The sequence below is a fragment of the Aquarana catesbeiana genome, linkage group LG03, assembly GCF_042186555.1.
Source record: "Aquarana catesbeiana isolate 2022-GZ linkage group LG03, ASM4218655v1, whole genome shotgun sequence".
In the NCBI taxonomy this organism is placed as follows: domain Eukaryota; kingdom Metazoa; phylum Chordata; class Amphibia; order Anura; family Ranidae; genus Aquarana; species Aquarana catesbeiana.
Genome location: NC_133326.1, coordinates 640,496,183 through 640,521,362, shown reverse-complemented (window position 1 = coordinate 640,521,362; position 25,180 = coordinate 640,496,183). Strand labels below are relative to the sequence as shown.

General features: G+C 45.2%; 1 protein-coding gene across 3 annotated transcripts in view; it reads right to left on the bottom strand.

The window, feature by feature from the left end:
- Window positions 1–25,180, bottom strand: part of P2RY11 (purinergic receptor P2Y11) — a 142,978-nt gene that overhangs the window by 34,259 nt on the left and 83,539 nt on the right. Inside the window, exon 1 of one of the 3 annotated variants that reach the window (XM_073622544.1) lies at window positions 19,795–19,951. The exons of the other annotated variants lie outside the window; for them this stretch is intronic. Within the exon in view, the coding sequence (XP_073478645.1) occupies window positions 19,795–19,936 (142 nt within the window). The 5' untranslated portion in view covers window positions 19,937–19,951. Of the gene's footprint in view, window positions 1–19,794; window positions 19,952–25,180 lie in introns of those variants that run through there. 3 annotated transcript variants of the gene reach the window in all.

The following is a 25,180-nucleotide window of genomic DNA, read 5'->3' as shown; positions in this document are numbered from 1 at the left end:
TATACAGTAATCAATGCAATTTTATAGCATTGATCGCTGTATAAATGTGAATGGTCCCAAAAACTGTGTCAAAAGTGTCCAATGTGTCCGCCATAATGTCGCAGTCACGAAAAAAAATCGCAGATAGCCGCCATTACTAGTAAAAAAAATAAATAAATAATTGTTTTTTTTAAATGCCATAAATCTATCCCGTATTTTGTAGACGCTATAACTTTTGTGCAAACCAATCAATATACGCTTATTGCGATTTTTTTTTTTTTACCAAAAATATGTAGAAGAATACGTATCGGCCGAAACTGAGGAAAAATTTTGTTTTTTTTTTAAAAAAATATTGTCACTCTTCTTTTGTTTATAGCGCAAAAAATAAAAACCGCAGAGGTGATCAAATACCACCAAAAGAAAGCTCTATTTGTGGGGGAAAAAGGACGTCAATTTTGTTTGAGTACAACTTCGCAGGACCGCGCAATTGTTGTTTAAAGTGCGACAGCGCTGAAAACTAAAAATTGGTCTGGGAAGGAAGGGGGTGAAAATGCCCAGTGTTGAACTGGTTAAAGTTTATAAATTGAAGTGAACAAAACAAAAATTCAGCAGGAAAATAATTAAATGGAGTAGAATAAGGAGTTAATTATGGCTGATTAGAGTAAATTAATGGTTAATAAGGGGTTAAACAGAGGAACATAAACAAAAAAAACATTTTTTTTTTTTACTTGACAGGTTGCTTAAAACTGACCTCATCTGCAGATCGAAGTTTATTCCTTTAAAATGTAAATGTATAAACAGAACGATACAAAGAAACAATGTTTCTTTTTATCGTTCTGTTTCAGTGGCTGAGCAATGTTGTTGATAAACATTGCCCGGCTGCTTTTTTTTTTTTTTTGACAGCTCCAAATGCCAGGACTTAATTTACACTTCAGCCGTCAACAGGGGAACCCTACTCCTTAACAACCAATAACTGCACTGCATTTCTGTTCTATTCACATGCGATTCAGTGTGGTGTGATTTGAGCCCATCCAATCGCAAAGATTCTGCCCACAATTCCAAATTGTTGGGTGAGAATGGGGTCTTGGTTTTCTTTCTATAGCTTATTCTCTTTCCCTACCCCCCAGAACATTGTTGCAAATAAAGTCTTAGGCTAGGTTCACACCTATGCGTGTGGCTGCGGAATGCGCAAATCGCATCTATTCCCGCACTCACAACCACCCGCAGCCAAATTGTGCTGCTCTTAGGAGATGTGTGAGGCCGCCATTCATTCTGAATGCCACCCCCACACATCTCAGCATGCAATGCGTTTGCGGGTGTGGGAACCACAGGGAAATTGCTGTGCCCGTGCAAACACGGCCCACGCAAAACACGGAATTGTGAACCTAGGATAAGTGTCCCTACGAATGAGATGAATTTCGAATGATTCCTGCTAAATCGGCAGAAATTTGAGCGGTGGGTGGTCCTGCAAGCACCATAGAAAAATACTATATATGACTGAATGCCTTTAATGACAGTATGCGGTATATACAAACTTAGTGTATGCTGTAAATTGCCTCCAGCATTGCTCCTGTTTCTTCTTGCTGGAGGCTGCCATTTTGCTCAAGGCCAAATCCCCTGAGCAGCAGTAAATCATAAAGTGCAACTAAATCCATCGATTTAATGGTTTAAAAAAAAAACTGTTACATTCCTGGAATGCCACCATTGCTAGCTGTTACATTTGCTTGTGTCTTCAACCAAACTGTCAAACCATCAAATGGCTGGTGTCATAACTGATCACATATGCAGCACCATGGTAACTGCAGATCATACAGAAGCAGCTTCCTTAGCTGTAAAGGATAGGAGGGTTTAAAAAGGGTTGTAAACCCTCAAGGTTTTTCATCTTAATGCATTATATGCATTAAGGTGAAAAACCGTCTGTCACTCAGCAGACTCCCCCGAGCCTCCCCTATACTTACCTGAGCCCTGTGTTTCCCACGATGGGAACAAGCACACCAGCTCCGGCTGGTGTCTTGTGTCCTGATTGGATAGATTCATAGCAGCCCAGCCATTGGCTCCCGCTGCTGTCAATCAAATACAGTGACGCGGGGGGGCAGGGCCGAGTCCTGCTTTCTGTGTCAATAAACGCAGCAGCAGGACACAGGATGCGCACCCGCAGGGATGTCCCAAAGAATAGCGCTCCTCCGACAGGGCACTCAAGAAGAGGAGGAGCCAGGAACGCCACTGAGGGACCCCAGACAAGGAGGATCGGGGTCATTCTGCACAGCAGAGGTAAATATGACATGTTTGTTTTTTTAAAACCCTGAACCTTTACAACCCCTTTAATTCCACTTTAGGGCTGTCAAGCAGATCGGCCTCTAAAAACTCAGCAGTGCCCAAAAATAGAGAGCAACTGAGCATGTGCAGAGAAGGATGAGACCGTGTATTACTGGATTTTAAACAGTATAGACGCTTATTTTTAATTTTCTTACATAGCTATAACTGCAAAAGGGGCCATCCTGAAGTGATTTAGCAGGACTTCATTTTCTGACTGAAGTTCCACTTTAACATAATCTAAAACTGTCTCATCCAAGGTGACAAAACAACTAAATGATTCCACTGTAAAATGAGCAAAAACTGATAGTGACAGAATGCAGCGTGTACACTATGTCGTTTTTGCCCATAGTTTTACTTTAAGATTGTGTAAACTCTAATGCCCCGTACACACGGTCGAATTTTATATTGTAAAGCGCTGCGTAAACTGTTGGCGCTATATAAATCCTGAATAATAATAATAATTTTCCGATGGAAAATGTGCGATCGGAGCGTGTTGTCGGAAATTCCGACCGTGTGTGGGCTCCATCGGACATTTTCCATCAGATTTTCCGACACACAAAGTTGGAGAGCAGGAGATAAAATTTTCCGACAACAAAATCCGTTGTCGGAAATTCCGATCGCGTGTACACAAATCCGACGGACAAAGTGCCACGCATGCTCAGAATAAATAAAGAGATGAAAGCTATTGGCTACTGCCCCGTTTATAGTCCCGACGTACGTGTTTTACGTCACCGCGTTTAGAACGATCAGATTTTCCGACAACTTTGTGTGACCGTGTGTATGCAAGACAAGTTTGAGCCAACATCCGTCGGAAAAAATCCTAGGATTTTGTTGTCGGAATGTCCGAACAAAGTCCGACCGTGTGTACGGGGCATAACAATTAATTACTTTTATTTCCTCCCTTTTGGTCTGTTAATGAGTTAATGATACTGTTGAAAGTGTTCTACTATATCTGTTTAATACGTGCAAAATAACTTTGCTGATCTTGTCTGAAATCTAAAGCTGCCCCTTGCCCAATGCACACTACCTTGTTATCTCAAGGAGTCCAATTAGCCCTCCTAATTCATATCTAGGTCTACAGGAGAAATTCTTTTATGTTGTGGATATAAGGACATTGGGAGAGTGAGTAGTTTAGCAAAAGACATTCAGTACCTTGAAAAAGTATTCATACCCCTTAAAATTTTCCACATTTTGTCATGTTACAACCAAAAAAACGGAAAATTCCTATCATAATACTTACCGTAATTTTCCTTTCCTGATGGACTCCATGGCAGCAACGTGTGGGTTAAGTCCCGCCTCTACTACCCTATAGGACACTACTCCCATAAATCTTTGCTCCCTGCCCCCGGCCGTGTTCGGTAACTAGCCTACTTCAGCCATTCGGGGAGGGAACTCCTGCTGCCATGGAGTCCATCAGGAAAGGAAAATTACGGTAAGTATTATGATAGGAATTTTCCGTTTTCCTGACAGACTCCATGGCAGCAACGTGTGGGAAATAACTCGCCATACACACCCGGGTGGGCTAAATGCTGAACAAAAGATTTATTTAACACTGTCGGCCGACAGCACTTTTAAACCAAATTTAACAGAAGATAAGGTTGCTGGCTCAACACAATAATGGGTCATGAATGTATGAATCGAAGACCACGAAGCTGCTCTACAGATCACATCAGGAGCAACGTGACGTGAGGCCGCCCAGGACGTCGACAGACTTCTTGTAGAGTGAGCTGTAACCGCCTCAGGAGGAGCCAAGCCTTTCTCTCTGTAAGCCCATTGAATGGCTTGAACCACCCAAGCCGCGATGGATCTGACAGAAGCTCTAGAGCCCCTGTTTTTCCCATGGAATAGAACAAAAAGGAATTCAGATTGACGGAAAGATGCCGTAACTTCCAGGTATTGATTGAGAGTAGCTCCTACATCGAGAGGGTGTGGATCTGGACCTCCAGTGGATTTGAAGGTAGGGAGTGTGATATCCTGGTTCTCGTGAAAGACCGAGGTAACTTTGGGATTTGTCCCAAGCATTGGTATTAGGACCACTCTGTCCGGAAAAAAGGTGATGAATGGTTCCTTGGACCCCAGGGATTGAATTTCCGAGACCCTCTTCGCCGAAGTTATAGCTATCAGGAACGAAGTCTTGAGGGTTAATTCCCTGACTGAGAGAGATCTGTCAAGTTGAGCAAAGAAATCCAGGACTAACGGAAGATCCCATTTAGGGAATCTAGGTCTCCTCTGTGGCCTAAGTCTGACTGCTCCTTTGAAAAATTGCTGGACCAGAGGGTGCTTGGCCCATGCGACTCCGGAGAAAGCTGATATTGCGGAAACCTGGACACGCAGAGAACTGACGGATAGTGAGATGTCCAGACCCGTCTGCAGAAAACTTAGAACGTCCTGAATCGCCAGATTATCACAGGAGCTGGACCTGGAAGACAAATGGTTGCTAAATTTCGCCCAGATCCTCTCATACACTCGGTTAGTACTATTCCTTCTTGAACTAAGGAGAGTGGGAATTACTTCATCCGGGCAGCCTAGCGCCTCCAACCTTCCCCTTTCAAAAGCCAAGCCCTTAGGCGTAGGTGATCCGGGCAAGGGTGTAGCCTCGACCCCTGAGACAGGAGGTCTGGTCTGGATGGAAGAGGGATCGGATCTCGGACACTGAGGAGTGTCAGGAGAGGGAACCAGGGCCTGTTGGGCCAATAAGGAATTATTGCTATCACCTCTGCTGTCTCTGCCCTGAGCCTCTTCAGGAACTGGAGGATGATCGGAGTTGGCGGAAAGGCATAGGCTCTGTTGAACCACCATTTCTCCGTCAGGGCATCCACCCCATACGCTTGAGGGTCCCTGTACCTTGAATAGTATCTTGCCATCTTTTTGTTGCAGGGGGAGGCGAACAGGTCGACTTCCGGAAGGAACCCCAACGAAAGAATCCACTTGAATATTTCTTCGTGGAGAGACCACTCGTTGTTGTCTAGGAGCCTCCGAGAAAGAAAGTCTGCCTGAACATTCTGAACCCCCGGAACATATGTCGCTGTCAGATCCTTCAGGTTTTTCTGGGCCCAGGACATAATTGGCTCTACCTCTTGTAGTAAGGAGAGACTTCGAGTCCCTCCTTGCCTTCTTATGTATGCCACTGCTGTGGTATTGTCCAGTCTGAGTAGGACCGAGGAGCCTTGAATGAGATGCCGAAATGCCAGAAGTGCCTGGAAGGCTGCTCTCAGCTCCAGGATGTTTGACACTATCCTTCTGGAGGGGAATTCCCAAGTGCCCTGAGCCACTTCCGCCAGACAGTGGGCACCCCAGCCCCTGTTGCTGGCGTCTGTTGTTATAGTCACCCAAGCAATGGGAAGGATAGAATGGCAGTTGGAGAGGTTCTCCCGTTGGAGCCACCATAGGAGAGAGAGCCTCATGGATGCAGTAATCCGAATCAGCTGGGTCTTGCTGCCCTTCCACTGGTGAAGGAAGCCCTTCTGAAAAGGCCTCATTCTCCATTGGGCCCACCTCACCATCGAATCGCCGCCACCATAGTGCCAATGATCCTCAGGCATTGGAGAGCGTGAAGATGAGGAGTAGAAAGAGCTGGGTGGATCCTGTCTCTGAATGTCGAGATCTTCTCTTCCGGTAACGAAATGGTGCCTCTGACCGTGTCGAAGAGGGCACCCAAAAACACCAGAGACTGCGATGGGTCTAACTGGCTCTTCTCCTGGTTCAGAATCCATCCGAATTCCTGTAGTGTGGAAATCACTTGCCCTCTGTGTGCTATGAGTTGCACCCTGTCTTGTGCCAAGAGAAGCAAGTCGTCCAGGTAGTGATGTAGACGAATCCCCCTGGTTCTCAGGAGAGCTACTATTGCCAACAGCACCTTTGAGAAAACCCGAGGAGAAGTTGACAACCCGAAGGGAAGGCATGTAAATTGTAAGTGAAGGTTGCCCACGGAGAAGCGGAGAAATTGTTGAAAGTTTTCCGCGATGGGAACGTGAAAGTAGGCGTCCTTGAGGTCTATGGACACCATCCAGTCCCCTGGTTGAACTGACTGTTGAATTGTGGAGAGTGTTTCCATCTTGAACCTCTCCTTTTTGATGAAGCGATTTAGATGGGTTAGGTCTATGACCGGCCTCCAGGCCCCACTCTTCTTCTGAACCAGAAAGAGGGGAGAATACATTCCCATGCCTTGCTGGCTGACAGGGACTGGGACGACAGCGCTTTGGGCCAACAAAGATTCTATGTAGGCTAAAAGTATTGTCCTTTTTTCTTCTGATGCCGGAAGCGTAGTGGGTACCCACCTGAGTCTGGGAGGGTCGGTAAAGGTCCAGGCATGACCAGAGGAGACTGTCTTGATTGTCCAGAAGTCGTGAATCGAGGCCGCCCAGACATGCCGAAAGTGGAAGAGACGGGCCCCCACACGGTCTGCCTGAGCGGGCCCACTTTCAAAAAGATTTGGAAGGTTGCCTCTCCCCTTTCGACTCACTACCTGCAGCCTTCTTAAAGGACGATTGCCTTGATTTCCAGGATCTGGAGAATTCCCGGCCTGGCTTGTAAGTACGAGCCTCTCTGGATCGATCTTGATATTGCCTCTTCGGGAAGGATCTTCTTTGGCCTTGCAGGCGTCTATCCTGAGGTAGGAACCCCGACTTCCCGCCAGTAGCCCGTGTAATGGCCTCATCCAGTTTGTTGCCGAAAAGAGAAGAGCCCCCGTAGGGAATTCGGCACCATACCTGCTTAGAGGCTGGGTCAGCCAGCCAAGGGCGGAGCCAAAGAGCCCGCTTGGCGGTGACCGACGAGAGCATTACTCGGGCCGCCAGGCGAATGATGTCAATCGAGGCTTCACCCAGAAAAGCCGATGCTAGCCTTAATTCTTGAATAGGCGAGTTCTTCGCTGTGTCATCTGAAATATTCCTTAGCGTATCTTGAACACTATCCGTCCACACCTCCATAGCTTTGGACAGGGCTGCCAGGGCTAAGGCTGGTTTGCAAGCCATGCCTGCTGTAAGGTACACTCTCCTCAAATCAGCATCAATCCGTCTGTCCAGAACGTCTTTAAAGGACACTGTGTCCTCCAAGGGGAGTGTCACGTGTTTCACTAGCCTCATCACCGCTGCGTCCACCAAAGGAGCTGATTCCAGATGCTTCACTTCTTCCTCCCGAAAGGGATAAAGCTTTGAAATTTTGGTAAGCATGGAGTTTTTCTTCTCCACCTTGCTCCATTCATCTGTGATGATCTCGCCCAACTCAGAAAAGAAAGGAAAGTTAACTCGCTCCTTCTTTAGCTGTTTAAAGAATTTTCTCTGTTTGGGAGGGACAGCCGTCGCATCCTCCCAATTTAGAGTTTCTCTAATCGCCTTGACCAAGGGAGGTAGCAGAGTGAAGTCAAAACCCACACAGGTATTATCTTCATCCGAGTCACTGTCAGAGTTGACCACTGAAGGGTGGCTAGGAACAGAGGACTCCCAGGTGTCCTGCAACTGAGTTTCCCTCACTGGGGAACCTGGTGGCTCTGCCTGAGGGGTAACAGGCCGGACTGCCTCAATACCCTTAAGTGACTCCTTCACAACCCTCTCAACTAGGGCTTTAAGTTGCTGGTCCGAATCACCTCTTTCCCTGGAAGCTTTGGCGAAGCAGGAATCGCACAGCGATTTACCGACAGGTACTTGTGATCTGCATCCCCAGCAGACACTTGAAGAGTGGCTGGAGTGGGCCACTGAGGAGTGCGAGCGCTCCTCACTACGGTGTCCTGATTTTGAGGAGGAGCCGTAATGTTTAGATTTGGAAGAGGATTGCCGGTGATGCGACTTTGACGAATCACTTCCTTTGTGCGAGCTGCGACGCTGTTCTGACCTGGAAGGGCTAAAGCAGAAGACAGAGAACCACAGAAACAAAACAGAGCAGTTAGAAAGAACGATCATCTGCGGAAATACACCCCCCCCCCACCCGCCTAAGGACCCTCGGCAATGGGACCTGCCCTTGTACCTTGTGAGAGGAGGCTGGCCAGAGGCAGGCGGTGGAGAGCTCATGTCTTGAGAAATATCCATCTGACTGCAAAGTTAACGTAAGGCATATAAATTAACTCTGCTATGAGCCAGGGAGCAACAGCCCTCCTGTATGTAAAGCTACTTACCAGTAGCTGATTCACTGGAGCGTGGGGAAGAGCCAAAAACAGCTTGCAGGCATTCCCAGGGACTGCAGGCTATTTCCCCAGTTTAAATAGGGCGCCCCAGTGACGTCACCGCCCGTGACGAGCGAACGCCAGTGCGCATGCGCGATTAGCGGCGATTTGCCGCTATCGCGCATGCGCGAAAACCAAGCCTCGGTTTCGTGCCGTCCGCGCATGCGCAGTACGGCCGGACACAAAGTGAAAGTAAAAACGGCGGCTGGAACGCAGGAAGAACCAGCCGCCATGCCTGCAACCACCTGAACGTTAAGACGAGGGGAAAAGACACACAAGGGAGAGGAACAACAAGGAATTCCAACAGAAACTGCTGCCATGATAGCAAGGAAACATCTCACCAATCCCACCACGATCATCAGGCCGAAGGTAAACACCGGACTTTCCAGGGGCAACAAGGGGTCACCTGCTAATAGCTGGCTATCCAACCCATGCGCGGCCTCGCCTGCCAGTGGCCAGGGGAAACGGCTTCTTCCTGCGCCTCTTCCAACGCCCCACTCCATACCCTGCTAATAGCTAGGGCTTAGCGGAGTAATGCGACTTTTCCCGATCCAAGTCGCAGCTCGGCCAACCTTGATCGTGGGGATAAACATCTTCAGGTAGGAAGACCAACACTAGGTCTTGCGAGGAGGACAAAAAAAGAACACGGCCGGGGGCAGGGAGCAAAGATTTATGGGAGTAGTGTCCTATAGGGTAGTAGAGGCGGGACTTAACCCACACGTTGCTGCCATGGAGTCTGTCAGGAAACATAAATGTCTTTTATTGGGATTTTATGTGATAGACCAACACAAAGTGGCACATAATTGTGAAGTGGAAGGAAAATGATTTTCAACATTTTACGAATAAATATATGAAAAGTGTGAGGGACATTTGTATTCAGCCCCCCCTGAGTCAATACTTTGTAGAACCGCCTTTCACTGCAATTACAGCTGCAAGTCTTTTTGGGGATGTCTCTACCAGCTTTGCACATCTAGAGAGTGACATTTTTGCCCATTCTTCTTTGCAAAATATCTCAAGCTCTGTCAGATTGGATGGAGAACGTCTGTGAACAGCAAATTTCAAGTCTTGCCACAGATTCTCAATTGGATAGAGGAAACAGAAACCAACTGTGGCAGACGCTGACAGGCTCTCAAGCCATACATACTGCTTCCACGATCTGGCTTGCTCTACAGGTGTTTACCCCCCCGAGTTGTTGGTTTCTGTTTCCTCTCTACAATACATAAACAGACCACCGAATTACACCAATACTAGGTTACCAACTAGTATCTCTATCCTGACAGTATAGTGCTGCTATGAACTTGTGATCTCTGGATAGATCCAGAAAATCGTTCTTGTTAGCTGTTCCTGACACTCTCTATTCTGCGTCTGATTATCGCATGAATTTCTTATGCTCCTGAGGAAGCGTACTTCTACGCACAACATGTCGAGCAATTAAAAGATCGTGTATACCCGGACTCACATCCTGAGCCACAAGCCTGTTTACCTACACCTTCAACAGAATTACCTTTACGGGAATCTTGATTTCCACTTTGTTGGTCACACTACCATTTCTACGTACCGTATGAAGTGGGGCTAAGGTTTTGTGCGGGATATACATTATTAATATTATACAATTTTACATGTTTTTATCTGTACTTATTGCTTGTATTATATGAATTTTGTATCCAATAAACCAACGTTATCATTTTTAGTAAGTTTACTTGTGTGCCTATAAAGTCCATTTCATAGCTTTTCTAGTATCTATACTAACCCTGCTTTAAACTTTCTCCACAACTTTATCCCTGACCTGTACGGTGTGTTCCTTGGCCTGCATGATGCTGTTTGTTCACTAAGGTTCTCTAGCAAACCTCTGAGGGCTTCACAGAACAGCTGTATTTATACTGAGATTAAATTACACACATGTGGACTCTATTTACTAATTAGGTGACTTCTGAAGGCAATTGGTTCCACTAGATTTTAGTTAGGGATATCAGAGTAAAGGGGGCTGAATACAAATACACACCACACTTTTCACATATTTGTAAAAAATGTTGAAAAACTGTTATAATTTTCCCTCCACTTCACAATTATGTGCCACTTTGTGTTGATCTATCACATAAAATCCCAATAAAATACAATTACATTTTTGGTTTTAACATGACAAAATGTGGATAATTTTAAGGGGTATGAATACTTTTTCAAGGCAATGTATGGGCAGATATTTGTGTGCTGTCTGTTAACCTCCCTGGCGGTATGATTATTTCGGATTTTAGGTGCTGAAAGCGGTACAATTATTTTGCATGGAAATTTGGCGTTTTATATTGTAGGTCTGTAAATCTTAACAATAACACACTTAAATCTGTCCAAACCAGAGTCTAGTAGATATCCCGGGTATGATAAAGTTTGAAACACAAAAACATAAATTATAATATAATAAATAAAAATAAATAATTAAAAAAAATTAAAAAAAATAGTAATAAAATAAATTTCCCCACAATTCACTATCGCTCAATTCTGCAAGTGTTCTAATTTACTATCGCTGTTTTCTAGCTGGTCTAAAGCCACTTTTGACGTAAAGGGACACTTTTTGGTTGCTATGGACAATCTCCAGTTTCCAGGCAGAAAGAACAGTGTATATCATGTAAAACTGCATGCAAGGGCATAGGACAAAGCACTGGGGACAAAAGGGATGTGAAATCATTTCATACAGTACTGTAATCTGTAAGATTACAGTACTGTATGTGTTATGATTTGTACATTTTTTGAATTTGCCGCCAGGCTCCGCCCCCGTGCGTCGCACCGCTCGCAGGGAACGGAGCCTGGCACAGAGAGGCTTCGGAGGAGGACGGAGCCCTCGGACACTGCGGGGGACATCGCAGGATCCCGGGGACGAGGTAAGTAACGCCGCCCCAGGATCCTGCAATGCGATCCCGAGTGTGGCTCGGGGTTACTGCTAATGGTACTGAATTTTAACCCCAAGCCACACTCGGGAAAACCGCCAGAGAGATTAACAATAGCAAATTGGGGAGTACATTTCTTGCTGATCAACCGGTATTTTTCTGTACTTGCTGGGTCTTCAAAGAGATAAAACAAGGAGAAATGTGCATGTATCACACAGATAACGCATTTTAAAAATTTTACCCCAACATACATTTTAGGTGCAATTTCAGTACACTTCGTACTTTAGTACACCTTTTCTTCTTGGGGCCCCCAAACATTTCCAAACAGGGATACACTTTTAAAAAATAGAGCCCCTCTAGTGATCTTCACTGTTCCGCCTGCCCGGAGCTGCACAGCAACTCATTAAAATCTACTGACTTTTGATTCTGGGACCCCTTCTCTTGAAAGGAAAAGCTTATCAACAGCCTAAAAGGCAATGTCCTGGTCTTCAAAGTGCAGAAGTGAGAAGATTGTGAAGAGCTAATGTGCAGTGTCAGACACACAATAAAGATGATCAGGGAACCACATTTTAGATAAATGCTGGGGGATGGGAAGTAGCCCTCAAAAGGTTAAATGCATCGAAAAGAACGTATCCTTTAGCAGGGGTCTCCAAACTTTCTAAGCAAAGGGCCAGTTTGCTGTCCTTCAGACTTTAGGGGGGCCCGACTGTGGCCATTGGGAGTAGAAAATGTCCCTAATTCCCAAATCGTTCTCTCCGCTCTTCTCAAGACCTCCTACTCTCAAGCTCTCTCGTCTCCTCCTCCCATGCTCGTCTCCAGGATTTCTCCAGAGCCTCTCCCATCCTCTGGAACTCGCTACCTCCCCCTGTCCGGCTATCTCCTCCTCTTGCTACCTTCAGGTGATGCCTGAAAACTCATCTCTTCAGGAAAGCCTATCACGTCTCTAACTAATCTCCTACCACTTCCATCAGCTCATTCCCCACAGTTACAACCTTTTGTACCACCTGCCCCACCCTATTAGATTGTAAGCTCTTCTGAGCAGGGCCCTCTTAATTCTCTTGTATTTTATTGTATTATAACTGTATTGTCTCCCTTTTATAATGTAAAGCGCTGCGTAAACTGTTGGCGCTATATAAATCCTGTATAATAATAATAATTCAGTGGGAATAAACAATGCTCCACCTTTGGTGTCAGTGAGTGCATTTGTGCCCCATCATTGGGCCCCATTGTTGGCATCATTGGAGGAACTGTGCCCCATTGCTGGTGTCATTGGTAGAAATTGTGCCCCATAATTGGTGTCAGTGGGAGGAATTGTGCCCTTCTGTTGGTGTCAGTGGATGAAAAAGTGCCCCAAGGGTGGATAAAAGCAAGCAAAGGGCCACATCTGGGCTACAGTTTGCAGACCCTTGCTTTAAAATATAATTCGGTTCAGCTGCTAAAAACAGATGAGGATTTCTTTACACGCACAACATTACAGTATTACAGCTACTCTTGTGGTTAATAAACCCCTGCTACTCTATAGGAGCACCACTGCAGCTGATAAATATCTAACTAATGTATCCAGTCTTCCCAAGATTATCTGTTGCAGTGCCGTAGTTTGTACTTTAAATACAGCAAAGTATTTTCCATTCTTCAACAATCTCCCACTGAGTTACCATTGTAAAACTGGACATTTATCATACTGAAGTTGATTACAGGCATACCCCACTTTTAAGTACACAATGGTGTTTATTTACTAAAGCTGGAAAGTGCAAAATCAGGCTCACTTCTGCATAGAAACCAATGAGCTTCTAACCCCAGCTTGTTCAATTAAGCTTTGGTAATAAAACCTGGAAGCTCATTGGTTTCTATGCAGAAGTGAGCCTGATTTTGCACATTCCAACTTCAGTAACTAAACCCCATTGTGTACTTAAAAGTGGGGTATGCCTGTATATACAGTCCAGACTCCAATCAAATGCCCCGTGTGAAGCTCAGGCCAGCGTCAGGATGTTTATGGGTACAGGTTTAGGGGAAAAAATAAGCCAACCAAGGTTTTCCAAATTCTTTGAGTCATATGGACTAAGAGAGGAAGGAACTATGAACTGCCCACGTTCTACATTAGTTCAATGAACGAGGACCTGGATCTCCACCCATCATTCTCAGGGTGTCTATGTCAAGGTATGACCACTCTCACCTCTGTGCCTCTTTCCCCCCTCCAAGTCCAAAGCCCTCTCCTTTTCTTATATGTATCACCTACTAGTGGCTGTAAAGGCATTTTTTTGCTCGATCGTTCATTGCAGAGGCAGAACGGAGGTCTGCTTATGTAAACAAGGCAGATCACCATTCTGTTATTAGGGAAGACAAGGATCCATTCACTAGTAAAAGCACCTTCCACACTACACAAACACACAGGCTAGACACATAATTAGGAGGTCCTTGATGACGCCCTGAGGGAGGGCGAAATGCATTGACATAATTTCCTGGTTTGACGTCACTTCCGGTCTATGGAACGCACGCTATGAACGGCTGCTTCCTGTATCTACAGCTCTATATCCATGCCTGTTTTTAACCGTCTTTTTGTAAGTACCGATCCCCATGCGCATTAGATCAACTTTTATAACAGTACTTCACTATTAGTCCATCCTCTTTTCATTTCTGGGTGCCTGTATATCCTGTTGAGAGCCTCCTATTGGAATCTATCATCTGATGTTTACACCGATCCACCATCTGATGTTTTGACACCAATCCACATGTGTGGGATACCATTTACAAGCCTGAAGTGACCCCTGGACTGCAAAGCTGGGGGGTCGTCCTGTTCTGGTGAGTGGGGATGCAAAAGGAGGTGTCACTGTACTCCTGCACGTTTGTGAAGCATTTTTTGCACCTACATCATTGTGGACTAATGCCCTGTACACACGGTCAGACATTGATCGGACATTCCGACAACAAAATCACACAAAGTTGTCGGAAAATCCGATCGTTCTGAACGTGGTGACATAAAACACGTACGTCGGGACTATAAACGGGGCAGTAGCCAATAGCTTTCATCTCTTAATTTATTCTGAGCATGCGTGGCACTTTGTGCATCGGATTTGTGTACACACGATCGGAATTTCCGACAATGGATTTTGTTGGCGGAAAATTTTATATCCTGCTCTCAAACTTTGTGTGTCGGAAATTCCTATGGAAAATGTGTGATAGAGCCTACACACGGTCGGAATTTCCGACAACAAGGTCCTATCACACATTTCCCATCGGAAAATCCTATCGTGTGTACGGGGCACAACACGTCAGTTGCATTTATTTGGATTTTTATTTGGACTTTTTTGTTGATTTCACTTACATTGTGTGTTGCGAGCGCTGTATTTTTTTATCCACATTTATCCAAGTGATTAGCACCTTGTCTACAGCAGCTGCATTTCATTATCACTTGGTTGTTTCCATCAGCGCGAGTTTATATTTAGTAATATATTTTCACACAGTTAACCCTTTGATGTTAACCCCTTCCCAGTGTCATTAGTACAGTGACAGTGCATATTTTTTAGCACTGATCACAGCAATAATATCACTGGTCCCCAAAAAGTGTCAGTAAGGCTACTTTCACACTGGGGAGGTGAGGGCGTCGGCGGTAAAGGGCCGCTAGTTTTAGCGCGCGATGTACCGTCGTTTTAGTGCCGCTTTTCGGCCACTAGTGGGGCGCTTTTAACCCCCCACTAGCGGCCGAAGGGGTTAATAGCTCCCGTGTAGCGCTTTGCAAGCTGCTTGCAGGACTTTTTTTAACATCTCATAAGCGCACTGCTCCAGTATGGAAGCACTCGGGCTTTCACACTGGTGTGACAGAAGAGGCGCTTTACAGGCACTATTTTTAGCGCTAAAACGCCTGTAAAGCACGTCAGTGTGAAAGTAGCCTTAGTGTCCAAATTGTCCGCCACAATATTGTAGTCCTGCTATAAGTCGCTGATCGTCGCCATTCCTAGTAAAAAAATCCCATATTTTGTAGATGCTATAACTTTTGCACAAACCAATCAATATACACTTATTGAGACTTTTTTTTTTTTTACCAAAAATATGTAGCAGAATACATATTGGCCTAAATTTATGAAGAAATTTGATTTTTTAAATTCTTTTATTGGATATGTTTTATAGCAGAAAGTAAAAAAAAAATATAGTTTTTTTCTTAATTGTTGGTCTTTTTTTTGTTTATAGCACAAAGCATAAAAACCGCAGAGGTGATCAAATACCAACTAAAGAAAGCTCTATTTGTGGGAAAAAAAGGACATCAATTTTTTTTGGTTACAGCGTCACACGCCCACAATTATCAGTTAAAGTAACGCAGTGCTGTACCGCAAAAAATGGCCTGGTCATCGTTTGAATCTCGAACCATCTATGGCTAGGCTGATTGTACCCAAGCGGATCTATCGATCCATCAAGATTTCGGATTTTCACCATGCAATTATTGCCAGCGGCTATATCTGCTAACAATAATCACTGTGTGCTCCTGTGCCCCCCCCCCCCAGGAAAAACACAATAGCTCCGTGGGAGGGATTTCCCAATCAACACTAACTGTGTTAATGAGGGAATCAAGTGACTTTTTTTCCTGCAGCCTGTGGTTGGGAGGGAGGTGTTATGTAGTCCGAACAGAACGTTATGTAAGACCCTAAGACAGGAAATGTGTTAATGGGAGGATTTCCAGTTTAAAAATAAAGAACATACATTTAAAAAAAAAAGAAAACTAATGCAGAGACCACTTCTAAAGATTAGTAAGCTGTAATATTATCAGTTTTTGTTCTTGGATATTTGGATGTTTAGATACATTTTCAATTGATTGAGTTAAAGTGTCAGACTTCAACATTTTCTTCTCCCTGCATAATATTATATCACAAATTTATACATAAAACTACAAAAAGATATGTTATCTTACTGATACGCATGCATGATATAGGCTAGCTAGTCCCAACATTTATAACACAGAGGAACCCATGAAATAACTGTCACGTCTCAAGGAACCTCTGCTAAGAATTATTATATCTACAGCTCATGATACATTAGCATGAACAGTTGCAGATATAAGAATAAATAAAAGAATAAAGAAAGTGGTGGACTTGGTGTATAAAGCAGCCAGTAATATTTATTCTTAGTGATAATAAAATTAAACAAATTATAATTATAGTCAGAAAATAAAGTCAGTGGAAAAGGGCCCCCTTGTATTTTGCCGGTCAGTGGAGAAGCCCCCCCTTGTACAGTAATGGTCAGTGAAGAAGGACCCCCCGTGTACATTGTTGGTCAGTGGAGAAGGACCCCCCTTGTACATTGTTTGTCAGTGTAGAAGGACCCCCCTTGTACATTGTTGGTCAGTGGAGAAGCCCCCCTTGTACATTGTTGGTCAGCGGAGAAGGACCCCCTTGTACATTGTTTGTCAGCGGAGAAGGACCCCCTTGTACATTGTCAGTGGAGAAGGACCCCCCTTGTACATTGTTGGTCAGTGGAGAAGCCCCCCTTGTACATTGTTGGTCAGCGGAGAAGGACCCCCTTGTACATTGTTGGTCAGTGGAGAAGGACCCCCCTTGTACATTGTTTGTCAGTGTACAAGGACTCCCCTTGTACATTGTTTGTCAGTGGAGAAGGACCCCCCTTGTACATTGTTTGTCAGTGGAGAAGGACCCCCCTTGTACATTGTTGGTCAGTGGAGAAGGACCCCCCCTTGTACATTGTTGGTCAGTGGAGAAGCCCCCCTTGTACATTGTTGGTCAGCGGAGAAGGACCCCCCTTGTACATTGTTGGTCAGTGGAGAAGCCCCCCTTGTACATTGTTGGTCAGTGGAGAAGCCCCCCTTGTACATTGTTGGTCAGTGGAGAAGCCCCCCTTGTACATTGTTGGTCAGTGGAGAAGCCCCCCTTGTATATTGTTTGTCAGTGGAGAAGCCCCCCTTGTACATTATTGGTCAGTGGAGAAGCCCCCCTTGTACATTGTTGGTCAGTGGAGAAGCCCCCCTTGTACATTATTGGTCAGTGGAGAAGCCCCCCTTGTACATTGTTGGTCAGTGGAGAAGCCCCCCTTGTACATTGTGGGTCAGTGGAGAAGCCCCCCTTGTACATTGTTGGTCAGTGGAGAAGCCTCCCTTGTACATTGTTGGTCAGTGGACAAAGCCCCTACCTTGCAATGATGGTCGGAAGGGCCCCCCTTGTACATTGATGGTCAGTGGAGAAGCCCGCCTTGTACACTGATGGTCAGTGGAGAAGGACCCCCTTGAACAGTAAAGGTCAGTGGAGAAGCCCCCCCCCTTGTACATTGATGATCAGTGGAGAAGCCCCCATTGTATACTGATGGTCAGTGGAGAAGGACCCCCCCCCCCCCCACCCCCCACCCCTTGTACATTGATGGTCAGTGGACAAAGCCCCTACCTTGCAATGATGGTCAGAAGGGTCCTCCTTGTATATTGGTGGTCATCAGAAAAAAATGCTTCTTACCTTTGTGTTGAATAGTAAATATGCCCCTAGCTTACAGATAGCTAAAGATTAGTGGTGTCAGTGATCGCTTATCTAAGGGGCAAAATGTGCTGATTGCTCTGGAAACTGCTAGAAACCTCTGGAGAAACCCTGGTTTGGAATGGCTGATATACAGTATACTCCTGTACAATATTAGTATCTACAGATAGTTGTTCAAAGAGGAAGATTGCTTTTGTTCAGACTTTTGCAAGCTCATTAGTCCATAGGTAACAAGGTACAACACTCTGCAGTAATAAGAAATATAAGAGAAAGAAAAAATAAAGAGAGAAAAAAGAGGAGAGCAAAAAAAGAAAAGAGAGAATAGAAAAATAAATAAAAGAGGGAGAAAGAGAAATTGGAGAGTGAAATGAGAAAAGAGAGAGGGGGGAGGGGGAAAGAGTGTGGGGGAGAGGGGGGAGAGGGGGAGGGAGATAGAGAGAGGGGGGATAGGGAGGGGGACAGAGGGGGACAGAGGGGGACAGAGGGGGGAGAGGGAGGGGGACAGAGGGAGAGAGAGGGGGAGAGAGAGGAGAGAGAGAGAGAGAGAGAGAGAGAGAGGGGGGAGAGAGAGGGGGGGAGAGAGAGAGAGAGAGAGAGAGAGAGAGGGGGAGAGAGGGAGGGGGAGAGAGAGGGGGGAGAGAGAGAGAGGGGGAGAAAGAGGGGGGAGAGAGAGAGGGGGAGAGAGAGAGGGGGAGAGAGGGGGGAGGGGGGAGGGAGGGGGGGAGAGAAAGAGAGGGGGAGAGAGAGAAAGGAGTAAAAGAGAGCAGATAGAAGAGAAAAAAATGAGTGAAAAGAGGGAGAAATAGAGAAATTAAATAGCAAAAAGAGGAGAGGAAAAGAAAGGAGAAAGAGAGAGAAGAGAGAAAAAAAGGCGAGAAGAAAGAAAAGGAGGAGAGAGAGAACAGAGAAAAAGAGGAAAGAGAAAAGAGAGGGGGAGAGAGATAAGAGAGAGAGAGAGAGAGGGGAGAGAGAGAGAGAGAGAGAGAGAGAGAGAGAGAGGGGGGGGAGAGAGAAAGGAGTAAAAGAGAGAGTATAGAAGGGAAAAAATGAGTGAAAAGAGGGAGAAAGAGAGAAATGAAATAGCAAAAAGAGGAGAGGAAAAGAAAGGAGAAAAAAGAGAGAGAGAGAGAAAAAAGGAGAGAGAGAAGAGGGAAAAAATGAGAGAGAGAAGAGAGAACAAGAGGAGAGAGAGAAGAGAGAAAAAAAAGAGAGCGTAAAGAGAGAAAAAGAGAGAAGAGAAAAAGAGTAGAGAGAAAAGAGAGAGGCTGAGAGAGAGGGGGGGGGGGGAGAGAGGGGGGGAGAGAAAGGAGTAAAAGAGAATAGATAGAAGAGGAAAAAAAATACTGAAAAGAGGGAGAAAGAGAGAAATTAAATAGCGAAAAGAGGAGAGGAAAAGAAAAGAGAAAAAAAAGAGGGAGAGAAGAGAGAAACAAAGTAGAGAGAAGAGAGAAAAGAGAGGGGGGAGGGGGGAGAGAGAGGAGAGGGAGAGAGAGAAAGGAGTAAAAGAGAGAAGATAGAAGAGGAAAAAAATTAGCGAAAAGAGGCAGAAAGAGAGAAATTAAATAGCGAAAAGAGAAGAGGAAAAGAAAGGAGAAAGAGAGAGAGAAGAGAGAAAAAAAGGGGAGAGAGAGAAAAAAAGGAGAGAGAGAAGAGAGGAAAAACGGAGAGAGAGAAGAGAGAAAAAGAAGAGAGAAAGGTGAATAGAGAGAAAGAATAAAGAGAAAAAGAGTGAAAACGAGAAAGGGAAATAAAAGAAAAAAGATAGATTTGAAAACCGGAGACAAATCCAATCAGAGACAAATCTGGACAACCTGTCTCTACAAAATCAGCAACAAATGGGGAGTCCCCAATGCACACATGGCCAGACTACATACAGAGAGCGAACTATTAGGTGTAACCCAAAGCAGTCTGGGCTGATAGCACACAGCAATGAAAGCTTTCCTGTCAGGACCATGTACACAATAGTGAGAAGATTATCATACACATTACTATTACTAACCCCGGGTCCAGGAGTCAGTCAGTTGTGTGTTGTGCCTCCCTCCAGCAGTCCCTGGGTTGTGGTCCCTGTGCTGTGTATAGAGCAGTGTGCCTCCCTCCACCTCTTGTGTGTTTGTGTGATTCCCTCCCCCTCTCAGCACCATTTCATTTCACATGTCCTCCTCCCCAGGCCTGACAGGAATACTATTCACATTCCTCAGGAAATCTACACATTACTGCACACTGACACTGACTGCTACTGCCAGGAAATAAAGACTTTCGTTTTTTGGGATGGGAAGAAAGTGGGCCATTCATATGACCAAACTTTGGGTGTCATTTCCATTTCTCACTAGAACTAAGTCCATAATGGACGGAGGGTGTAAGGACTCATTCAGAAAGGGATTGACACCCATCCTGCACCCATCTGTGCCTCCATCAGCCTAGGAGCTGCATGTAGACAGACTAGGGTTGCCACCTTTTCTTCAAGTCAAACCCAGACGCTTTAGTGGCACACTGCAATTTTTTTTTCAAATATACACTATTCATATATTTGTCATTAAATAACATTTCTAATCACATGGAGGTAATCACAACAGTCTCCACCTATATCTGAATAGGCAGAAATCCCCTTTACATCTGAACTCGCAGAGTTCCCCTTTACATCTGAATCCGCAGAGTTCCCCTTTACATCTAAATCCGTAGAGTTCCCCTTTACATCTGAATCCACAGAGTTCCCCTTTACATCTGAATCTGCAGAGTTCCCCTTTACATCTGAATCCGCAGAGTTCCCCTTTACATCTGAATCCGCAGAGTTCCCCTTTACATCTGAATCCACAGAGTTCCCCTACACTGTAAGGGGGGACTCTGCAGACTCTGATATAAGGCAAAACTGGGAAATCTGATTAAAGGAGGAACACTAAGAATTCTGATCTAAAGAGGGGACTCTGATGTTCCACTGCAGACTCTGTTGTAAAGGGGAACTCTGAACCCGAGTCCCTACTTACATCATAGTTCCCAGAGCCCCCCTTACATCTGAGTCTGCAGAGTTCCCCATTACACCTGAGTCAGCAGAATTTCCACTTACACTAAAAGCTCTGCACACGCTAATGTAGAGGGTAACTCTGATGTAAGGGAGTCTCTGATCAGCATAGCCCCCCTTTTTAGAGAATGTAGTGAACCCCTTACCTCTGAGAAACCCTGATTTAAGGGGGAGGGGTGCTTTGATGTAAGGGGGAATGCTGCGGACTCTGCTGTAAAGGGGAACTCTGATGTAAGGGGTGCTCTGGGAACTGTCCTGAAGAAAAAACTAAAATGTTGAGAGTACAGCTAACATAGATATCAACCATTTATATTCCAATATAATAGGCTTTACATTGTATTGTGGGCTCATTCACAAAGGTATTGAAAATAGGTGGTTGAGTCACAATTGTACGTGTGCACAGTCTGAGGATCCAGATGGGGACCTATATGTAAGAAGAAGCTCGGATATAGACCCTGATGGAAGGGGGACTTTGATGGGGGCACTGTTGTAATGGGGGGACTCCCATACGTACCCTGATGTAAGGGGGGAATCTGATGGGGACCATGATGTAAGAGAGACGCTGATGGGGACCATGATGTAAGGAGGACACGGATGAAGACCCAAATATAAGGGGGGGACTACTAGGGCAGGATTCTGATATAAGGGGGGTTCTGATGGGGACCCTTATGTAAAGGGAAACACTGATGGAGACCCTCATTTAAAGGGGCTCTGATGTAGACCCTAATGTATGGAGGACTTTGCTTTGTTTTACTTAAGTTCTTTCTCTTTTGTTCTGAATCATATCATACTGATTCCAAAAAAGATCCAAGTAAAATGAATTTATTCATGTATAGTTCATTAATATATAAAACTGATATTTTTTTTATGTCTCGGGAATATTTGTAAAATATACAATGTGGCCCTTGTCCTGAAAAGTTTGGACACCTCTTCTCTATAGCAGGGGTCTCCATACTTTCTTAACAAAGGGCCAGTTTACTGCCCTTCAGACTTTGAGGGGGCCGGACTGGCCAGTGTGAGTAGAAAATGTCCTGGTGCCAATGGAAGTAAACAATACCCCATCATTAGTATTAGTGGGTGGAATAGTGCCCCATTATTGGTATCAATGGGAGGAATAGTGCCCCATCATTGGTATTAGTGGGAGAAATAGTGCCCCATCATTGGTATTAGTGGCAGGAATAGTGCCCCATCATTGGTATTAGTGGCAGGAATAGTGCCCCATCATTGGTATTAGTGGGTGGGATAGTGCCCCATCATTGGTGTCAGTGAGTGGAATGGTGCCCCATCATTGGTATTAGTGGGAGGAATAGTGTTCCATCATTGACGTCATTGGGAGGAATGGTGTCCCATCATTGGTATTAGTGGGTGTAATAGTGCCCCATCATTGCTATTTGTGAGAGGAATAGTGTTCCATCATCAGCGTCATTGGGAGGAATAGTTCCCCATCATTGGTATTAGTGGGTGGAATAGTGCCCCATCATTGGTATTAGTGGGTGGAATAGTGCCCCATCATTGGTATTAGTGGGTGGAATAGTGCCCCATCATTGGTATTAGTGGGTGGAATAGTGCCCCATCATTGGTATTAGTGGGTAGAATAGTGCCCCATCATTGGTATTAGTGGGTGGAAAAGTGCCCCATCATTGGTATTAGTGGGTGGAATAGTGCCCCATCATTGGTATTAGTGGGTGGAATAGTGCCCCATCATTGGAATTAGTGGGAGGAATAGTGCCCCATCATTGGTATTAGTGGGTGGAATAGTGCCCCATCATTGGTATTAGTGGGTGGAATAGTGCCCCATCATTGGTATTAGTGGGTAGAATAGTGCCCCATCATTGGTATTAGTGGGTGGAAAAGTGCCCCATCATTGGTATTAGTGGGTGGAATAGTGCCCCATCATTGGTATTAGTGGGTGGAATAGTGCCCCATCATTGGAATTAGTGGGAGGAATAGTGCCCCATCATTGGTATTAGTGGGTGGAATAGTGCCCCATCATTGCTATTTGTCAGAGGAATAACGTTCCATCATCAGCGTCATTGGGATGAATAGTTCGCCATCATTGCTATTTGTGGGAGGAATAGTGTTCCATCATTTGTGTCAGTGGGAGGAGCAGTGCCTCATTGTTGGGATCAGGGCAAGGAATAGTGCCCCATCATTGGTGTCAATGGAAAGAATAAGGTGGTGTCAGTGGGAGGAATAGTGTCCCATTGTTGGGTTTGGTGGTAGAAATAGTACCTTATTGTTGGTATCAATGACAGGAATCGTGCCCCATTGTTGGTTTAGAAGGAATATTGCCTTGTATCAGTGGGAGGAATAGTGTCCCAGGGGCCTGATAAAGGCAAGCAAAGGGCCACATCTGGCCCCCGGACCGCAGCTTGGATTACGGCAGAGCAGTATGTGATGCAATGGAGTTGATTTACTAAAGGAAAATAGACTATGCACTCTGCAAAGTGCAGTTGCTCCAGAGCTTAGTAAACAAGGTAAAGCTTCACTTTGCAAAGACTACCCAATCACATGCAAGGAAAAAAAAAACAGCATTTTTCTTAGCACATGATTGGATGATGGAAGTCAGCAGAGATTCTGCTTATTTACTAAGCTCTGGAGCAACTGCTCTTGTAGAGTGCAACTACACCTTGCAAAGTGCTTGCCGTTATGTAAATATACGCTGGGCATTGGGGCTACATTTGCCGACATTACGATGAACAGAAAAAAAAGTGCTCTCCATAGTGTGAATCAATTTAAAAGCAACAAAGTTTAATAAAAGAATGACATTTACAATATGTGTAGTAAAGGTGAGCATACAAATCAGTGCAAGCTTGGGTCTTTCCCACAAACAAGATGGCTGCGACTGGTTGGCGCATGTACAGTGGCGTGTATTCCGGCTCCAGGTGAAGCCTTGATTTGTATGCCTGCCTAAACTTTGTTGCTTTTAAATTGATTCACACTGTGGAGAGCTCTTTTTTCTTTTTATGGTAATGTTGGCACAAAAAGTGACAATAAAGTGCCACAGGACCTTGTCCCAGCATGGGAAAAAGGAGTTTATAGCTGACAACACCGCTTCTCCATTGATACAGTACAGTGAATGAGTGTTGTCACCCTAGGACAGGAAGTGTGTTACTGGCAGGATCAACAGGTGGAAATACAGGAAAAAACAGCCTAATAAAAGAAACAAATGTGGCCACCACACCTCAAGCTGGTCATAGACCAGGGGTGTCCAAACCTTTTTCACAGAGGGCCAGATTTGATGAAGTGAACATGCGTGAGGGCCGACCATTTTGCCTGACATTCTTTGAACCATTAAAATTAAATGCAAATTAACTAATACACTGCCCAACAGGAATTCTCTTGCCTTTGTGGCTGTGTGTGGTGATGAGTCTAAGGATGAGCTTGGGTGTGTTATTTGGATATACCGTATTTATCGGCATATAACACGCACCTTCACTTTAAGGGGGAAGTTTCAGGGAAAAAAAAATTAAATAAAGAATTGTGAAGCTAAATAAGGGTCAGTGCCCATCAATGCAGCCTAGTCAGTGCTCATCTGCAGCATCACCATTGCAATGAATGCAGCCTCTGAATGCAGCCTCTGAATGCAGCCTCTGAATGCAGCCTCACCATTGCCATGAATGCAGCCTCACCATTGCCATGAATGCAGCCTTCCCATTGTCATGAATGCAGCCTCACCATTGCCATGAATGCAGCCTCACCATTGCCATGAATGCAGCCTCCTCATTGCCTTGAATGCAGCCTCACCATTGCCATGAATGCAGCCTCGCCATTGTCATGAATGCAGCCTCTGAATGCAGCCTCTGAATGCAGCCTCTGAATGCAGCCTCACCATTGCCATGAATGCAGCCTCACCATTGCCATGAATGCAGCCTTCCCATTGTCATGAATGCAGCCTCACCATTGTCATGAATGCAGCCTCCTCATTGCCTTGAATGCAGCCTCCTCATTGCCTTGAATGCAGCCTCACCATTGCCATGAATGCAGCCTCGCCATTGTCATGAATGCAGCCTCGCCATTGTCATGAATGCAGCCTCGCCATTGTCATGAATGCAGCCTCACCATTGCCATGAATGCAGCCTCAAATGCAGCCTCACCATTGCATGAATGCAGCCTCACCATTGCCATGAATGCAGCCTCACCATTGCATGAATGCAGCCTCACCATTGCCATGAATGCAGCCTCACCATTGTCATGAATGCAGCCTCAAATGCAGCCTCACCATTGCATGAATGCAGCCTCACCATTGCCATGAATGCAGCCTCACCATTGCCATGAATGCAGCCTCACCATTGCCATGAATGCAGCCTCACCATTGTCATGAATGCAGCCTCAAATGCAGCCTCGCCATTGCATGAATGCAGCCTCA